This window comes from Pagrus major, chromosome 11, assembly GCF_040436345.1.
Source record: "Pagrus major chromosome 11, Pma_NU_1.0".
In the NCBI taxonomy this organism is placed as follows: Eukaryota; Metazoa; Chordata; class Actinopteri; order Spariformes; family Sparidae; genus Pagrus; species Pagrus major.
In genome coordinates, this window is record NC_133225.1 from 18,305,968 (window position 1) to 18,325,277 (window position 19,310).

The following is a 19,310-nucleotide window of genomic DNA, read 5'->3' on the forward strand; positions in this document are numbered from 1 at the left end:
GGCTCATGGTATCTTTAACAGTTCACTGTTTGAGAGGAAACATGTGTACAAACATCAGAAATAAAAGTTGGCCATTTTAAGGCTAGATCTGCATCTATGAAATATTTTCTTTCACTTTCTTTTTTCTTTTAAACAAAAAAATGACTCACAGCCACTGTATACGACCCAATAATGCAATAATTTAGTTGTTTTTATTAAGAATTTGGTTGTTATTATTAAAAAACTGCTGTTAGTAAGCCTATATAAATCAAACACTACATTAAAGAGTCTGAAAAGTAGATTATTTAGTCTGTAAACTGAAATTCAAAGGCTTGAATCATCCTGGATGAATTACAGGTATTTAGACCTCGCTGCAAGACGCACAGCACTGGAATGTGTGTGTGCATTTTGTGTACAGTCTTTTGCGGAAGGGAGGGGGTCGTCCTTCCGTGAGGTTAGTCGGTGTTGTTTTGGCCTGTGTTTACATAGGCCCGCTCTTCGTGTTCGAGTGAGAACAATGGCGCGAAGGCTCGCAAAATGATGACATAAATCACAGTGTCAACACAGAAACAGGAAAATGAGTGAATTCTGTTAAAACATCGTTCATATTAGATCTACAGAGTAACCAAATAAAAAGAGTCTTCTGGGTGCTTTGTGTTGGAGTGGTTGCTGAAGGGAGGGTGAAGGCTGCATGTTTTTGAAAGCAGATTAAAGATCAGGACAGGAAGGGCCAGGTTTAGGGAAACAGGAAAACTGATGCAAGGAAATGGACGACGTCACCAGCCAGCCCACCACAGTCTGTGCTAAAAGTAAAATCCAGACCAAGCGCAAGTATGGAGTCTTTGCTCAAGTCGCCAATGAAACTTGTACTTTTGACAGGTACGTGAGCTTATCTTTGCTCTAGCATAAGGCAGCAGGTGTCTTACAGGGAGACAGTAATAGAAGTACATGTATCTGTGGGGTCTCTAACTTTGATGGGTTTTGGGCCGTGTGATGGGGCCAGATTTGAGACTGATATAAGATTTGTAAATGACTTTAAAATGATATGGATTTTTTTACATTTACATCTGATTTTGTGTGTTGCTACATGAGTATTTTAAACTTGAATGTACAGTAGTTTGGTAATGAGTTCACTGGACCCTGTGGCTACATGAGTAACCGATTAACGCAGCCAAAAGATTACAATACAATTTCTACTGGAACTAAACATACTAAAAAAATAATTTAAAAAAACAACAGATTACTACTAATTAGTAATTAGTATTTAGTAAAAGTATTTTAACATTTTTGCTTTTGCTTCTTCTGATATTACTTTTTTTTAACCCTGGTACTGTTATGTTCGCAGCATGGCTCTCCAGTGTGATGGATCCATGCAGCCTCTCTGACATTTGTGATTCTTGTCACCATCTTGCAACATGCAAAGCCCTGAATGGATCAAACAATGCCTGCTTCTGCAAACATGGATATACTGGAGATGGAACAAGTTTTTGCAACGGTGAATATAAAAAATACAAGCCACTTATATGTCCCTGAGTATATACAATGAAGCAAGACAGCTATACACAGGAAGCCTTGACTATTTGCTGTTTGTGACTGCCCATCATAAGCAGGCAGAAGCAATGGGCCAACATTGGTACACACACGTGGGTTAATTTAACATTTTTAGAGCGTGTGGGTTGACTGTGCAGTACAAAATAACTGGAATGTAAACAGCTAAAAATATCTCAGGCATTCACGTGTTAAAGCTTTACTCAATATCTAGTGATAGCATAAATCCTTCAGTTTTATCAAAATTATAAAAGGGATACATGTGAACGCAAAAGAAACAATATCTGTGGTGATTTGTTAACATGTTTGATACAGAACATGCTGACTTGTGTTAATGTTCAATGTTACAGGCAGCTAACTGCATTTCCACAGACCTAGAGTTCCTTAGTGCTCAAACATAATTTTTACCTTCTAATTTTGCTTTTAATTCTTTTAAATTGAGCTTCATAATGAATTTGGCCATTTCAAAACATGAAGGCACCATGAGTTAAAGTTAGATTTGTTTGTGCTCTTTAAGAGGCTGTATTTGGACCAGCAGCTTTGGAAGTTTGGAACTCGCATTTTCTTTTTTTGCCTACCAATTATTTGGCAGCTCACCTCACCCAGAGTTAATTACAGAGAAAACACTGCAATCAGAAAAGATACCTCCACCGTACAGCTTTATTAGTAACACTTCTAATAGCCAGCGTTGCCTCTCAGTCAGCGTTGTTTCTCCTGTTATGTTTCTGGGTTGTTTGGAATTCCTGGAACCGTTTTTGTTTCCAGATCACAATCACAACAACAGCCTGCATGTTTCAAGGGCCAGTAGTTAATCAAAATATGAGAAGTAGAAACTCTGCAGCGGATGGTTTTAAAACAAAATGGCACTATAAAGTAATGTGTTAATAGAGTTCTTAAGTACTAGTAGATATAAAAAATAATTGGTTCATTTGGTGTGAAAGTTAATTTAATGCAAAAAAAAAAAATCATGAAACAAGATGCCATGAATTAGTTCCTGATGTACTGTGAAGAATTAACTTCTTTAAAAAGTTACTTAATGGAAAAAACGCAAAAAACACAAAAGAATTGAGAAAATAATATTTATTTCAGAGAAGTGATGAGCTGATCCATTCATTGTTTTTACCATTTTCTTAAAAGAAAAAAAAACTAGAATGGCACTCAGTAGAGTGCATACCTCTGCCAAGGCCCAGCAGGCCCCTTCAGTTCAATCAAGCCGAATCCAATATCAAATCAAACCTATTCAAAACCGCTAGATCTGAATTTTTATTAGGATCTGCCTCAAATTTAATCGCTTATAGAAACCAGCCACCTACTGTAAGTACGCCTGATTTTTTTTGGTCAAGATCCATGCATTCTTCAATGAGATATTAATGAAAATTTGAAAATGCCCTATCCTGCAGTATTAAAGAAATTAACATAAAAATTCCTAAAAAATCCCTATCTCCCTTTATCTAGATCTGCACCAGAGGTTAATGGTGTCTATTCTGGGCCAAGCCCCATCTTCCATCCAAGTTTTGTGGAAATCTGTTCAGTAGTTTTTGTGTAATCCTGCTGACAAACCAACCGACGACAGCTGACAAACAGACACCTCCTGGGCGGAGGTAAAAATTCAGAATCTACTGAATACTTGAAGATAAATCCAAATCATCAGACTGACTCATAAAATATGTGGGTGCAATGTTTGTGCAAACAATGACGGTTCAAGGGTCCTGTGTGTCATGGAGGTATTTCCCCTTTGGATACAGTCACCTCCCTCATCAGAGCAGAGGATTTCCCTTCCCGGACAGCTTTTGTGCAAAAGGTACAGGGGGGAGGAAGAGCACAGTGTTCATCATACCTAGACAAGGGAAAACAACAGTGGAAATTCTTACCGGGTCATTTTCCAAAAAACTGGCAGACGAGAGACGTGTTTGAAAACAAAGCTGGAACAGCACTTTCTACAGTGTGTGGGCCACAGCCACATCCTCAACTCCCCAGCTGCTCTATTTTTAGTGCTTTTTAAAAACTGGGTGACAGGGTGAAAAATATTTGAAGTAATTTGATTTTCTCAAAATCAAACACAACAAAAACAACTCATCAATCACAAATGTGAACAATCGAAATTGGATAGAAGTTAGAGGCAGCCGAGGCTTTAATCAGGACTTGACTTACTTTTTGAAGCCTGAGACACACAACAGAACTGAGCTCCGCTGAGGTTCAGGATCAGATTGAGGTATTAAATTAAATAATAATCTAATTTTGGAGGACAGTTTGACTGAATCTGGAAATATACTAGAGTGGGGATTGTACAGGGTTAGTTTTCTGGACATTGACACATGGATTGAAATAAGAAAAAGAAATAATCCCACCAAATCATCGCTCCTGAATTTATGACCAAATATTAGCTCTGGTATCTAAATTTGGAAAACAGATGTTCATGTTCAGAACTGCTGCCACCATGTCCCAAGAATGTCATGGCAATTTCGATGATTTAGGCTGTACGTAAGAGACAACTTACTGCCCTATTTTATATTAAAGGCTTAATATCAGTTAAAAAGGGCAAAGTAAGAGTTTTCTGATAGTCCAGCCATTTTGCATAATGCCCAGGAGTCAAAGAAGACATTTATCTTGAAGAGATTTCAGTTTCTTTACCAGCTGCAGACGAAATTGCAAATCCGACACAAGCCATGCAGTTTTTTTAAGTAACAAAAGAAACTTCAACTACAGCTACAATTATCTCCAAATATCTCCAACAGACACTTGCTACATGCTCAGGCGCGAGTGTATTGAAAGGCTTTATGGGAAATGTTGTAAATTAAGTAGAGGGACACATGGTAGACTGAACAAAAATGAAATGGACATTTTTCAGTGGAAAGGAAACATTAAAGTGCAATTAATCGAAGAACATATTGTAAATAATGCACTGACCATCAAAAGTAAATTATATATCCGTTTAAGATTTTAAAAAAAGAAAACATTTGTTCAAAACAGAGGACAAGATTTTTAACTTAAAGGTGCCATATGTAGTTTTTGGAAAGACATTTTAAGAGAAGAGAAAAAGAGAAGAGGTGAAGAAAAAAATGTCATGATAAACACAATTTCATACTTTGTTTATATTTGCAGGACCCTTACCATCCTTCTTGCTTAAAACAGTGAGGACGTAATTCCCTTCTGAGGATGGCTTGTTTATAATGGAAATATATCAAATAAATATCTCTATTTCAGAACTATATAATGCAGCTTTAATTAAGTTAATTTTTGTAAATCACATTGCAAATATATTTCATGTCCTTTGCTCATACGATTTTATTTTTTTTAAGCAGCCACAAGTTTTTAAGCCTGAGTGCATTTTTTTTAACATTGTTTTTCTATCAACTAACCCAGTTCTCTTTCTATCCTCTCCTTTCCACCACAGATGACAACGAGTGCCAGAATGTCACCAATATCTGTGGAGACAGGGGGAACTGCACCAACACAGAGGGCAGCTACCACTGCACATGTATCTCTGGATACATATCGACAGGACCGTCGATAGGACCGAAAGAGTTCCAACCCAACGACGGCACCGAATGCATCGGTAACGTCCGATTCACTCACTCAGCAAATGTACAAAAATTCATTTTGGTCACATGCTGTAATGATCAGTAATTTATTATGAACTGTACTGGTAGAGGCCTCACATGCAGCTGAGCAAGCTATCATTTACATGAGCGAGTGTGAAAACAGTTCACACACAGCTGTGAGGGTGTCAGGACTGTACGTGAGCGTGTGTCTGTGGCTGTGAACTGTTTTCTCTTTCACTGTACTGGGGAGGATAAACATGTTGGAGGTGATTTTTTTTCCCCCCTCGGCCTTTCACTTCCTTCCCATCTGCTATTCTGAGCAACCACCTGAGATCTTTTGCTCCATTTGCGATGGAAGAGTAGCACCTCTAACCCACGCTGCTGCAGAAAGTATTCCTGCAGATTTCCAACTGGGTGGCAAACGCCGTTTAATTTGGTGCAGGAGCATGTAGCTGATTCAAGAGGCTGATTTATGAATATTCAAATGTGTAATATGCATGCAGGAAGTGCAGTTTCTCTCCCCAAATCAATTATACAGAGTATTAAATGTAATGAGTAGGGCTTCTTAGCCCACATTCTTTATTTGTGGGATCATCATTTCACTTCCTGTCTCATTTTCACTCATTTTGAGGTAGAAATACTTTACTGACAGGCTTGTTAATATCTGTATTTATCAGTAATGTTGAGAGTGGCACTTTAATCATATTGTGTTTATCTTTTAATCATGCCCGAACTCTTCATTTGCATCTTTCAGATATTGATGAATGCAAGTCAGGACAGCTCTGTGGACCAAACTCACACTGCCATAATACGAATGGATCTTTCTATTGCACCTGTCAGCGTGATTACGTCCCTACTTCAGGCACTAAGCACTTTCATCCAGAGGGAGGTGTAAGATGTAAAGGTCGGTATGAGGATGGAAGGCCTCACACGCGCGCGCGCACACACACACACACGCATGACACGCACTGGTACTTACATCCACGGACACGCATTTTTCTTCATCTCTCCCCAAGAACAAGATCATTTTAAACATTTTTCAAGGGGAGAATCAATCATGCAACACATCAAGTAAAAGTTGCAATCTTGAATTTTCTGATGTTTTAAGCGATGTTGATCACAAAGCGAGCCATGTGATGTTATGCCAGTGCAAGTTTAATGCAATTCAGGCTTTAATGTAACAGGTTTTACCCTGGTGAAATTATGGAAATGAATTAAGCAATCAAAGAGATTCTTTTGGTAATTGTTGTTTTCCAGAGCACCCCCAAAAATACTGCCATGACAACATCGGCTGCATCACACAGACTGTCAACAAAACACTTGAATATGTAAGTACCCCTCCCCAGGAGTTCAAACGAATACGGTATAAATAGATGTGATGACACTGCCCTCTGTTGGAGAGAAATGAGTCGAACATGATATAAGACTGAACTACAACACCAGCCACTATTATCCAACTGCCGCCTGCAGTGACAGCAGTTTCAAACATACACCTACGTCATGCCACCTACAGGCAAGAAAAGTAACGGCTAACAATAGCAAATTTGGCCGATAGGAGACCTGCACGCAATGGGTGTTACAGTTGTTTCTTTTTTTAATAAATATGACTTTTTTTAACTAGAGCATGTAATATTTTATGCAAAATACTATGATTATTGTGTCCTCTGTCATCATGCATCCCCTTTTCTCCAGGACTGTCCTCCTGGTCACTGGAGAAGGAAGGAGATTAAAATAATACTCTGGTTAGGTGACCATTTATCAGTGTTGTAAAAAGTAAACGTTATACTTGAGTAATAGTACAAATATTGCGTTGAAATATTACTCTGGTAAAACTGAAAGTCATCCATAGTAAAAGTAAAATAATAATTATGATAATAATAACCTTTATTTATATAACAATTTTTCAAAAACAAGTTTACAACGCGCTTCACAAACATAAAAACAAAAAATACACAGTTCAATTACAAAATTATATACAGGGGGGAATTTAAACAAAATAAAAACATCCTTAGAATATGCACATAAACAAGAAAAATACACTAATACGCATAAAATACATTAATACACCATGTTTTGAAAATTAGTTTCTTAAAAGATTTTTAAAGGAGGATACTGAGGTAGCTCACCTGATTCTCATAGGAAGATTATTCCATCGTTGTGGAGCCCTTACAGCAAATTCCCTACACCACCTTCTGTCAGAAGCCTTGGCCTGGGTACCGATAGTAGCAGCTGGTCTGTGTACAATACTAAATGTGCTAAATGTAGAAATATCTAAAGTTATTTTCTGTCAATAAATGTACTGAAATATCAAACGTACAAGTGAAAGTAAATTACATATTGCATATAGTATTACATGTATGTATACTGTAGAGTGATTAGCACCCTTTCAGATTCAACATTCAGTATTTTTCTGATTATTGGAATCAGTGATTTAAAAAAAAAAAAGTATCCAAGTAAAGTACAAGCACCACAAAATTGTACTTAAGTACAGTACTTTTTACCTACCTTTATTTTACCAGGAATATTCCCATGGAGATTAAGATTTAATCACTCACTAGCCTTATACTGAAGGTTATGCTCAGTTAATAGATGTTTAGAAAGGGAAATTTAATAACTGTTTAACAAAAAACATTTGCTACTTTGCATTTGCAGATTGCTTGTCCAGATGAGCATTTTCCAGTGAGGTATCGTGTGTGATTACTATTTTATCCAACAAAAACACACTCCAACAAAACAGTAGCCGTAAAAAATAGAAAAAACTGAAAAAAAAAAACTGCAACACTCATTGCCTGCAGGCAGCACAAGTGTTAGAATTCCATTAGCTACCACTTTCATTATTTGGAAGAGGTGATATTAACATGTTAAACTGCTCCTGTAACCCTAATGTCCTTTAGTTGAAGTCTGGTCAAAGAATGACCAAACAGCTCCTCCTTGTGGAGTCTCCAGCTTGCTAAATCTGTATGTGCACTTTACTGAGATTGTGAGTGAGCTGCTTACCAACCAGTTCCATCTAACTACAACAAAAAGACATTTTCTGTATATTAATATTTTTGCTTAGGAATCATGAAGGCCTTGATGTAATATGAGAACTTTACAGGATATCATTCAATACTCTTTGTACTCTTTGTAAACATCCTAGATGAGCAACCTGACCGAGCCTCAGAGTCTGCTGAAGGAAATTGCCAAGCAGACGTCTGGCGAGCTGACCTCAGTGGAAGTGATTGCATATGTTGAGGCCTTGTCTCAATCCGCGTCAACACTGGCTGCAGGAGAAAAGGATTACACTGTCAAACCATCCTTCATCAACTCAACTCTTACAGTAATCTTTGTTTACCTTTATTGTTTCTCATTCAGCGTTTGGAGCTCTGCCTGAACTGCAGTCATGCTTTGAACTGGTTTTGGGGGGGGGGGGGATACAATCTAGATCCTTTCTATCATGAACTCAAGGAGACTTTTGTATTGATGCTGCAATCAAATATGAGAGGGGAGAAATATTTGTTGCTGTGTGTTCACAAATAGCAAAAAACACATCATATCTTGCAATTACTGAAACATCAAAAGAGACAAACATATATTAACATAATGTTCTAATCATACCTAATTAAAAACAAATGCAGTACGGACATATGTTACATGTACTATCAAATCTTTCTTCCAATAGAAATTAGTGAAAGCAGTAAACAACTTGGTGGAGAAGGATGAGCTGGTTTCTTGGAGCAGAATGAAAGAAGGGCGTCGGGAACATACCATCACCAAGCTGCTACACACTGTCGAAGAAAGTGCTCTGACACTGGCCAACAACTACAAAACTCCAACTGAGCTCAAAATCAAAGCCACTGAGATGGGTGAGAGATTCATTTACACAGAGAGCTCTTACACATTCGGAAATATATTAAATTGTCCTGCTGTTTATTCCCACCTGTGTGCAGGAAAGTAAGAATAAATTGTCAGTTTAATATTTGATAATTCCTTCATATCACTGACAACTTTTGTTTCTCCCTCAACCACAGAGCTGAAACTCGTCACTTTTGATGCTCGTCACACAATAGCCAAAGTGTCTGCTTCGATGGCAGGAGATCATATTAGTCTGACTCCAAAACTGAGACCAGAGGAGGACAGAAATGGTAAAGACTTAATATTTAAAGGATGGTCAAAAATCAAAAATGGTTTCAGAGATAGGACCACCTGCATGCTCGGGTAAACAGCTCAACTTTTTTTCTATATGTTGCCCAATGCCAGATATGTTTTAAGCTAAATTTGTTGTAAAAGTGGGTATTCAGATTTCTCTTTCTTAAAGGTGCGTTCTAAAATTAACAAAAATGATCAACCGAATGTGAAGAAATAACAGTTTTAATGTTATGTCAGTGTAATCTATGTATTGGGTTGCAGAGATAGTCGGATAATAAACAAAACCAACAGTCCCCCGGTGCTCCCTATCTGAACAACGTCAGCTAAAAGCTTAACTAAGCTTACAAGCTAATAGCAGCTACACTTAGCAGCTATGATTGGAGTTATTTGGAGTGAGAAGTTGGCAGGTGGCTAATTCTTACATATACTGTAGCACCTTTAATACCATTTTTTTTATGTATTTATTGCTTATGCCCTTGGGGGCATATCTTAAAATTTGCTCCAGTAAAATCTCATTTTGGGACAAGTCACCCATCCCAAAATCTGCAAGTCTGTCTTGGCCGCAAAATATACACAAGCAGCACCAACTTGACTGGACATTATCTGGGTGTCAGCATGCAAAAAAAAATCAGTAGTACATCGTTCACAGTTCAGAACTTCACACCGGCTGTAAATGTAAACCTATAATTAATCTGACTCCCTTCTGTCTTTGTACAACCTTTTTTTTTTCTGCCCATCAGGAAGTGTGTCAGTGGTGTTTGTGCGCTATGACAGCATCGGTGACATCCTGAAGCCAAGCAGCGACCCAGGTGTCACCGACTACTCGCGGTATGCAGGAACTGGGGAAATCACTGTCAACTCCCAAGTTATAGCAGCAGCCGTCAAACCTGCTGACGTTTACCAACTTGACCATGTCACCTTCACTCTGCGACACAACGAGGTAAAGCCTGTACAGAGTGCTGAGGCTGGCTACATTGTTTTTACACTTCTGCACTCCTAATGTTGTATACCTCCAGTGACAATGTGGCTGTGATAGTTTTGTAGGATTTTCTTGATTATAGTGGCTATTTCTCCTTATTCAGTTCCTTAGTCACTTCATTTAGCTGAGCAGCATTTAAGTAACTTAAGTACAATCTGTCTTTTTTGACAAATCTAGGTGAATCTAGGTGAAGATGTCTTGCTACCTTGAACCCATTCCCCCTTTACTCTGTCATATATGAGTAACTTATCAACATTAACTTCCAGTAGGATTTTGCTCAGTTTGAAACATCAATACCCCATCATATATATCTCTGTCAGAGCTACCATTGCTTTATCCTTTGCAGTGTGGAATAGCTTCCTTATTTCCAGACTGACCGGCAGTAACTTTGTAACAGGCAGAGTTTCCATTCGAGTCAAATTTAAACAAGCTCACATGGGAGGAGTAGTCGTGTGATGTTTTATGACATTTTAAGATTCGGCACTTTGTATGTCTGCAGTGACCTCTCAGTTAAGGGGAAAGGGAAGAGGAAAAGGGGGATATTTGATGGAGGAAAGCGAGTAATGAGGGAAATAACCCTAAAAGTTAATGTACTGGTATTTTCTTTTAAGATAATTAAAATGTATGAGAAAGTAAAATCATTATTTTTGTTGGACCCTTGAGGCTTAAGCCTAACAAAGGAGGTGTTGATTTATGATGGGCAGTGAAAAGTCCTGCGTAAATTGCCTTTAAAGAGCAACAATCAATAATTTGGGCTCCATTTTCGGGCAGATACTTTCTGCTGGCGGTGTGGTGTTTTCCCATGATGCACTGGAGTTTTTTCTTGCACCTGTTCAGTATTTTTTGACACATTAATCTAACAGAAGATTTTGTGGGTACTATTTTACTATAATAAAAGAAAAAATCATAAATGTTACACCAACTTGGCATCATATAAATCTAACTGAATGCAAACATAATAAAGATTTACAGAATAAAAGTACAGACAACCTAATTAAACCTAATTGACAACCACATTTTTTAAATTGATTTTATGAAAATAATGTTAATTTTTACTGCAAATGTGGTGGTCGTTTGGATCGTTATAATTCAAATAAACTGCACATAATAATTTATGGAAAATATGTTGCTGTTAATGATCAAAATCTGCTCTTTTCCATTTTATTCTGCTGCTGAACATTTGTACATCCCACTGAGATTCCTTTTCCACAAAAATACGAAAAGTGACCCGCCGCTCCCTTGGCGCATTGTGTGCTGCACACATGGTTGCACTTTATGCCCTGTGCTATTCATATTGACCCAAATTATCATGCATGATAATTATTTAGCATTTTATTTTTAGTAAGTCATGAAGTTGTGAGAAGATGAGAATAATAAGAATGCAAATCACAGCAATATTTGGAAAATGTATGAAAATGACACTAAAGCAACATTAACATTTTGATCAAAAGATTTTAAAAAGGATTTCTGAAGCACTCTGGATGGATATATAATTCATTTTAAGTCTGATTTGGACCTGCACAATCTGTTTTTAACCCCAAGCGGTGAAGGACAAAAACTAATAAAAACAGCACCATCCACATTTAACAGCGTCTCCGTTCCCTCTCTGTCCCCTGAAGCCCATCGACACGAAAGCTGATGTGACCAAGTGCGCCTTCTGGGAGTACGAGGCGGACAGCCTGCAGGGCCGCTGGGCCACTCACGGCTGCAAGATCGTCCACGTCAACAGCAACGCAACCACCTGCTCCTGCACTCACCTCACACACTTTGCCATCCTCATGTCCTCCGGACGAGCCAACGTGAGTGATCTTACATTAAAAATACAACTGTAATAGTGCAAAGGTATTTCCTTATTTTTTTGTGGTCATTTTTTGCTCTTTTTTTGCATTGTTTTGCATTTTTCCAACAGGGCTTATGATTATTTATTAAAATGATTTTTAGGAAAAATGTTGGTCGTGGTGAACATGTTTGTCATCAAAGAGGGCAAGAAGTGAACCTCATATTTGGATTCTGACAATAGTATTTTATCTAAGATTGTTCTATTTTCATCTTAGGAAAATTATTTAATTATTGAAGAGTATATAAGAGATATTGAATATTTAGCCTTAGATCTATGAATAATTGTTATATAACATAACTTTTTTTTTTTTAAAGAAATCCAGCCTTGTTGTGAAAACTTACATGGCTATTTAATGCTTTCATTGAGTAAACTACATATGGTGTCATACTGTATTTTATAACTTCTTGATTAAGTGATGTTTGTGCTGAAATCATAAACTCTGTCATGGGTAATTCAACGGGGTTTTAAGCAGTTTATTCAAAAATAAATTCAGAAATAGGAACATGTTCTCAATCCACAACCTTCCAGTTTATCTGGAAAATTCAAAATCTTTGTTGTTAGATAACACCTAAAACATAACATATGTTCTTATCTTCTGTGCATACTTCATTTAGATTAAACATTGTTTAGATGTACTTCGGTGTGCACTTGTTTTCCACTAAGGCCAATACCAGTATGTTTTGGTACTAATGACAACATTGAACCAGCTTTTAATGTAAATTATTTTATTTTTTATTTTTTAAATACAAACAATTCTGAAACTTAAACCACTGAAACCAAAAACAAGTCTGTCAGGGTTTGCAGCTCCCAAAGGCAACGCGACTCACTATGAACACTGACTGGCAAAGAAACTCTAAGAGATTTACACCCACAACTTACACCCAAGATACACACCACACACATCTTCAAATAACCCTTGATTAAGAGGGAAAAGTCAAAATAATATAAAATAACCATTTGTCTACAGCAACTGGCTTATATGTGATACAGCAGCAGCAGAATTGACCCTGCATGCCTGCAACCCAACATACTGGTGTAACACCAGAATATTCCCAATGTTACATCAAATGATGCCAAGCAGAAAATATAACAAATAACGACTTCAGCATACCATGAAACTGTGAATGAAACACTTCCCTTTCCATTTGCTTCTCAGCTGGTGGCCCACTATACCATCCTGACCCGGATCACCCAGCTGGGAATGATCATCTCCCTCATCTGTCTGTCCATGTGCATCTTCACCTTCTGGTTCTTCAGCGAGATCCAGAGCACCAGAACCACCATCCACAAGAACCTGTGCTGCAGCCTCTTCATGGCCGAGTTCATCTTCCTGGTGGGAATCAACATGAACACACATAAGGTGAGCTCGTGTGACCCGCTATTCTGCCATTTCATTGATTAAAACCCTTCTTATTTCAGTAGTAAGGGAGGATGTGCAACAAGTACATTGTTGTTGATTTAAAGGAACCTTTGACATGAAAATGCTAAAAGATTAGTGATATATCTCCTCAGAAATAATGTTAATCAGACAAACCGAAGTACTCAGATCATTTACTCAAGTAAAATACCACAGTGTAGAAATACTCGGTTACATGCAGGTTAAAGTACAAAAGTATTAACATCAAAATATACTTTAAGTGGCAGAATTAGAATCACTCATTATGCAGACTGGCCTATTTCAGAATGATCTGTATTATATTATTGGATTATAATCTATGATTTGATAGATTAATGAACATATGGTTTTAATAAGGGTTGGGCGATATGGCCTTGAATAATATTACAATATTTTTAGGCTATATCGCTATGCACAATATATATCTCAATATTTTAATAGCTCCTCAAAAGCACTTCATAAATGTTAGACTGGGCGACAGAATCAAAAATCACAATATTTTTGACCAAACGCCTCGATAAGAATAGTGCAACAATATTGTGGTGATGAATATTGGTACCTTGACAAAACACTACAGATGAAACTGTAACACTATGAGATTTATTATCAATAATCCCCAGTAGTGTGGAAATAATGACTAAGTGGGTAAAGGCAGAACAGTCTGGTAAGTTCAGAAAATTACTTCACTTTACTGTAATGCAGCCTTTAACGCCAGGAAAAGACAACACGTATGACTTATCACGCTATAATAATATACACAATCTAAGACGATATACAGTCTCGTATCACAATAATGATATAATATGAATAAAATTTAATTGATGGAGCTGGTAAAGGTGTGGTTGATTTTAACTGCTTTATATACTGCTGTGTAGATAATAAGATGTCTTATATGTCGATACAATTTTGTATAAATGATTTCAAGCTTTTAAGGAACTACTAACTTACTTCATCAATAATAAATGTAGTGGAGTAAAAATATAAAATCAACTATAGTTAATAGTTATTTTACTGTTTCACCCATTGAGCAGTTGTAAAGGTTTATCAAAGGTTTGCAACTTCATACTGACCATCCAAATAATGTTGAACTACACAGTATTTATTAACCATACACAAAGTATTATAAACATCAGTTGCAACATCACAATAGACAAATGCTTAACAAATGGTTTATAAAGCATTTCATTGTTTGTTAACAGTGAAATAACTGTTAGCTAATCTTTAATTAACATACACATTTAACATTTATTAATGATGGTTATTGCCTTATATATAATATATGTACGTGTGAGTGTTACTTTAGTACAGTACTCTAACAAATGCACTTAGTTTCTCTACACCACTGCAAACACATATGCACAAAGAGTGCAACAGGAGCAAAATAACAGTATTTCTACACATGATTAACTTAAACGTAAAATCTCTTCTTTTGTTTCCTCGTAGCTGTTCTGCTCTGTTATCGCCGGGCTGCTGCACTATTTCTTCCTTGCGGCCTTTGCCTGGATGTGCATCGAGGGCATCCATCTCTACTTAATAGTGGTTGGCGTCATCTACAACAAAGGCTTCCTGCACCGTAATTTTTACCTCTTCGGCTACGGAAGCCCGGCGGTGGTGGTGACCATCTCAGCAACACTCGGCTCCAAGTATTATGGCACTGATAAAGTGTAAGACGAATACATTTGAGCCTTTTTTGTACTGACAAAGGCTTTTACAAAGACTTCTTTTCCGACTCATTCAGCATTTTTTTCAGGGAACAAAGATAAACAAATTACATTAATTATAAATACAAGGGGACAGAGATTAAATTTGGCCTGTAGGGACATAAAGGAAGTTGAAGATGCTTGTTGAGAGGAAGGTAATAACTGAATTAGTGTAAAACAAATTCTGAAGGTTTTGGGTCGACAGAGGGTTGAAATAGAAATCTATAAATAAAGGTCTTTTGTTTATGAGCGCAAAATATAATTAAAACATTGAGGTTTTGTAAAAGAAATGCCGATTGTTCATTACTCTAAGCAGAGGTAGCTTTCCTAATCAATTGTTATGTATTTGTAAGATAAGAAAGGTATGTGTGCCCATGCAATATAGTCATAATTAAGATAAGACCAGATTAGGCTAATGTAAAATGATAGAATAATGTGTCCACATAATGAGGTATTATTACAAAGAGATCTTAACACGCAAATTGAGTCAATAAAAGTGTTTTTTTCTATATTTGTGTTGTAGTTGTTGGCTGAGCACGGAAAACCACTTCATATGGAGTTTCATCGGACCTGCGTGTTTGATCATTCTGGTAAGACCAGAGTTCTTTGTAACATCCTAAAAAGTATTAATTGAAATCATCAAACAGGGATTGTTTCAAGGATAAATATTCATGTGATTGTGTTTGTTTGTCATGTTTGTTTGGTCGGCCTCCACTAAAGGTTAATCTCTTGGCTTTTGGCGTAATCATCTACAAAGTGTACCGGCACACTGCTGTGAAAAAGCCTGAAATCAGCCACTATGAAAACATCAGGTAGGATTATATGTACTTCTGATGAGAAGGTCAAAGGATATGGAAAATCAAGCTGTTAAGTTTCTTATCTGGTTTATTATTTGGTATCATGTGGTGTCCTTGCAGTATCATATTAAAATGAGTTCTTTGCTGTCGTTTGTTGCATTCACTCGCACTCTGTTAAAGTCGGTGTTGTGGCCCTCAGGTCCTGCGCCCGTGGTGCCCTGGCTCTGCTGTTCGTGCTGGGAGCCACCTGGACCTTTGGAGTGCTGCACATCCTCAATGAGACCACCCTCACTGCCTATCTGTTCACCATCACCAACGCCTTCCAGGGCATGTTCATCTTCATCTTCCTCTGTGTCCTGTCCAGAAAGGTAACAATTTGGTTGGGACTTTATTTATTTATTTTATTTTATTCATTTATTTATTTTAACTTTAACTTTCATCATGTGACAGTGAGCAGTTCAGAAAATGATAATGTCTAATAATGGGCATCATGACAGTATGTTGATGAATAGGAATTATATTATCTTTATGCTATTAAGAAAATGTTGATTTCCCATAGATATTATATTATATTATATTATATATTATATTCCATGAGATGATTATTAAAACATATGTGATAGTGCTCATTATGCAAAATGACACACACATACATATAGATAACATATGTTGTCAAAATACAATATATAGACAACATAGAACTTTAAAGGTTGTTACTTGAGTATACAATAGAAAATATATATCTCATACACAGATTACCCAGACTATATGTTTACTCTAAAGTTACAAGTTACTATATTATGTAGTACAATATTACTCACTGAAATGTATTGAATTAAAAGTGTAAAAAAATAATAAAACGGAAATGCTTAAGTAAAGAACCTCATAATTATACTTGACTAAAGTATTTGAGTAAATGTTTTATGTTTGACTACACCAATGATATTATATTATATTATATTATACTATATTATATTATATTGTATTGTATTATATTGTATTATATTATATTATATTATATTATATTATATTATATTATATTATATTATATTATATTATATTATATTATTATCAGGTGATCCAAGAAGTATTAGAATTAACTTTAAGTTATGCTAAAGTAACAATACCACAATGGAAAAAATACTCCATCAAGTCAGTAAAAGTGCATTGATACATAACAATGTACTTTAAGCAAGTATGAGCAAAATATACACAAATCAAAAATAATAGTACTCATTATGCAAAATGGCCCAATTCAGAGTTTGATATTTATCATATAGTATATAAACTTTATACTTCAGGATTTGTTATCACTGAAACTGTGTGAGGAATATTTAAATGCTTTTAAAATACAGCAGCTACCTCTATAAACTGACATTTTAAAGCTTGAACTTTAAAAGCTGTTTGTTAGTTTATTCTATGATAAACAAATATTTTATACATAGATCATGTGAATACTTTTGATTGGAAAAGCTACAAGGAACTATATCTGTAAAGAAAATATACTGGAGCCCAATATTACCTACTGAAATTTTAGTATTAGCAGCAAAATATACTTTGTGTATCAAAAATAAAAATTGAGTGTTATTTTTATGATATATTTTAGGATTATTCCTCATACAGCTGCTACTGCTACAAGTGCAATTTTATATTATATTATATTATATTATAAAAATTATGTGTTTTCCTTGTTGTTCCAGATTCAGGAGGAGTACTACAGGCTTTTCAAAAATGTGCCATGTTGTTTTGAATGCCTGAGATGAATTAACGGGACCAGATCATCTGCACTTGTACAATAATAGTCGACACTACAGCTCTGCAGTATCCTGTGACTAATACTGTCATTTTTGAAAATGATGTTGGAGGAACTGTTTTGTACAGATCTGATAATCTGATAAATGAAAACACTTTCCAAACATCTTACTTCCCTTTTAAAATACTGCATCCTGTTTGTTTTATGTTCAGGATTTTTCTGTATAATGCAAACATACCACTCTACCAACATGTTCACAAAAGAAAGTAATACAGGAATCAAAATAATTTGTTATATTTCCAGTTTAATTGAATGCCTTTGCAGTTATCAGCATTACACTCCAAATAATCTACATAGTCTATTTTCTTTGTTCCTTCCTTGTGTTTGAAATTGATTTGTAAATTATTAAAATGAATGTGGCAAACCAACACATTTCTTTTATGTTCAAAATAAAAGGTCTTGTTTTATGCATTTGTCAAGCTACATTTGTGAACATCTCACAACTAAGTGTACAGTCAATTAAAGACGAGTTGTTGTGAGGACTGTTTTCAGTCTCAGTTAACAGTTAGGTAGGCCAATGGCCCCATCTGCTGGACATGAGGAGAAACACTCTTTCTATTGTGAGCGCGCCTGAATGCCTTTTTACCTCAGCAATTCTCAACAAGCAGTCTCCTCCTGTATTATAATAACTTTAAGAAGCGCTACCCAGAGTTGACCAATAAACCAAATGTATTAAATTACTGTCCAGTATACAGTAAATGTGCTTGTATTGTGACTTTCAGTTGATACATGTCTGATCCCAAATAATTAAACTAAACAAAACCAAGGTATAACAACCAATGATTTTTAAGAAGAACCAATTAATCCTTAACTGGTGCAAAAATACAAGAGGTGAGCCAACATAGGAAATATAACATGCTCAACTGGGTTACTTTTATTTATATATATATATATATATATATATACATATGTGTGTGTGTGTTTGTGTGTGTGTGTGTGTGTGTGTGTGTGTGTGTGTGTGTGTGTGTGTGTGTGTGTGTGTTTCTCTGCATTTAATGGATGAATGAATGGAGACTAGGCATGCTTATCCTACAATTATCATATTATCGAACTAGCAAGAGAGCAGTGTGCAGTGTATGTACTTGTATTCTACTGTACAGGCTAAATCCAGTCTTCAGACTAACTTTTTCCTGGTTGTCTAAAAACTGTTAGCTGTTAGTTTGTCTACTATGTTTTCTGACTTGTACACAGGAGCATGTCACATCTGCAGGTCATCTTTGTTAGTCTGAAACAAAGATGCCAGACAGAGACATGTATGTTATTTACCTCTACTTTGTTCTCAGGTCCAAGTGTTCAACCTCCTTTGAAGCTTTTGACTTAAACCCAAATAGATTTCGCTGACTAAAACTCAGATGATATCGTGACTAGTGATGGAGGAAGTATTCAGATCCTTAACTTAAGTGAAAGAATGTTAACACTTTACAATAACCATCATTAATAATGACAGACTTATAGTTATTAATCTTGAGTTAATAGTTATTTCACTGTTAACAACCAACAAAATGCTTTACAAACCATTTATTAAGCTTTTTGTTTTTTGTTTTTTTAATGTTACAATGCAACTAATGTAATTGAACTTGGTAAATAG

The 19,310-nt window shown here is 36.1% G+C and overlaps 1 protein-coding gene across 1 annotated transcript; it reads left to right on the plus strand.

The window, feature by feature from the left end:
* Positions 1-788: 788 nt before the first annotated feature.
* Positions 789-18,129, plus strand: adgrl4 (adhesion G protein-coupled receptor L4). Its single transcript, XM_073477080.1, has 16 exons — positions 789-858; positions 1,325-1,474; positions 4,922-5,083; positions 5,824-5,973; positions 6,327-6,397; positions 8,209-8,388; positions 8,731-8,914; positions 9,080-9,193; positions 9,938-10,137; positions 11,796-11,975; positions 13,173-13,376; positions 14,856-15,076; positions 15,636-15,702; positions 15,833-15,924; positions 16,109-16,277; positions 17,610-18,129. The coding sequence occupies exons 1-16, from the start codon at positions 813-815 to the stop codon at positions 17,670-17,672; spliced, it is 2,253 nt and encodes a 750-aa protein (XP_073333181.1). The 5' UTR covers positions 789-812; the 3' UTR covers positions 17,673-18,129.
* Positions 18,130-19,310: the final 1,181 nt, after the last annotated feature.

Excerpts from the sequence above, each read along its gene's own strand:
- adgrl4 (XM_073477080.1), top strand. The coding sequence starts at position 813 with ATGGAGTCTTTGCTCAAGTCGCCAATGAAACTTGTACTTTTGACAG. Across the intron at positions 1,475-4,921 it reads TGGAACAAGTTTTTGCAACG|ATGACAACGAGTGCCAGAAT; the intron begins GTGAATATAAAA and ends TTTCCACCACAG. Across the intron at positions 13,377-14,855 it reads TCAACATGAACACACATAAG|CTGTTCTGCTCTGTTATCGC; the intron begins GTGAGCTCGTGT and ends GTTTCCTCGTAG.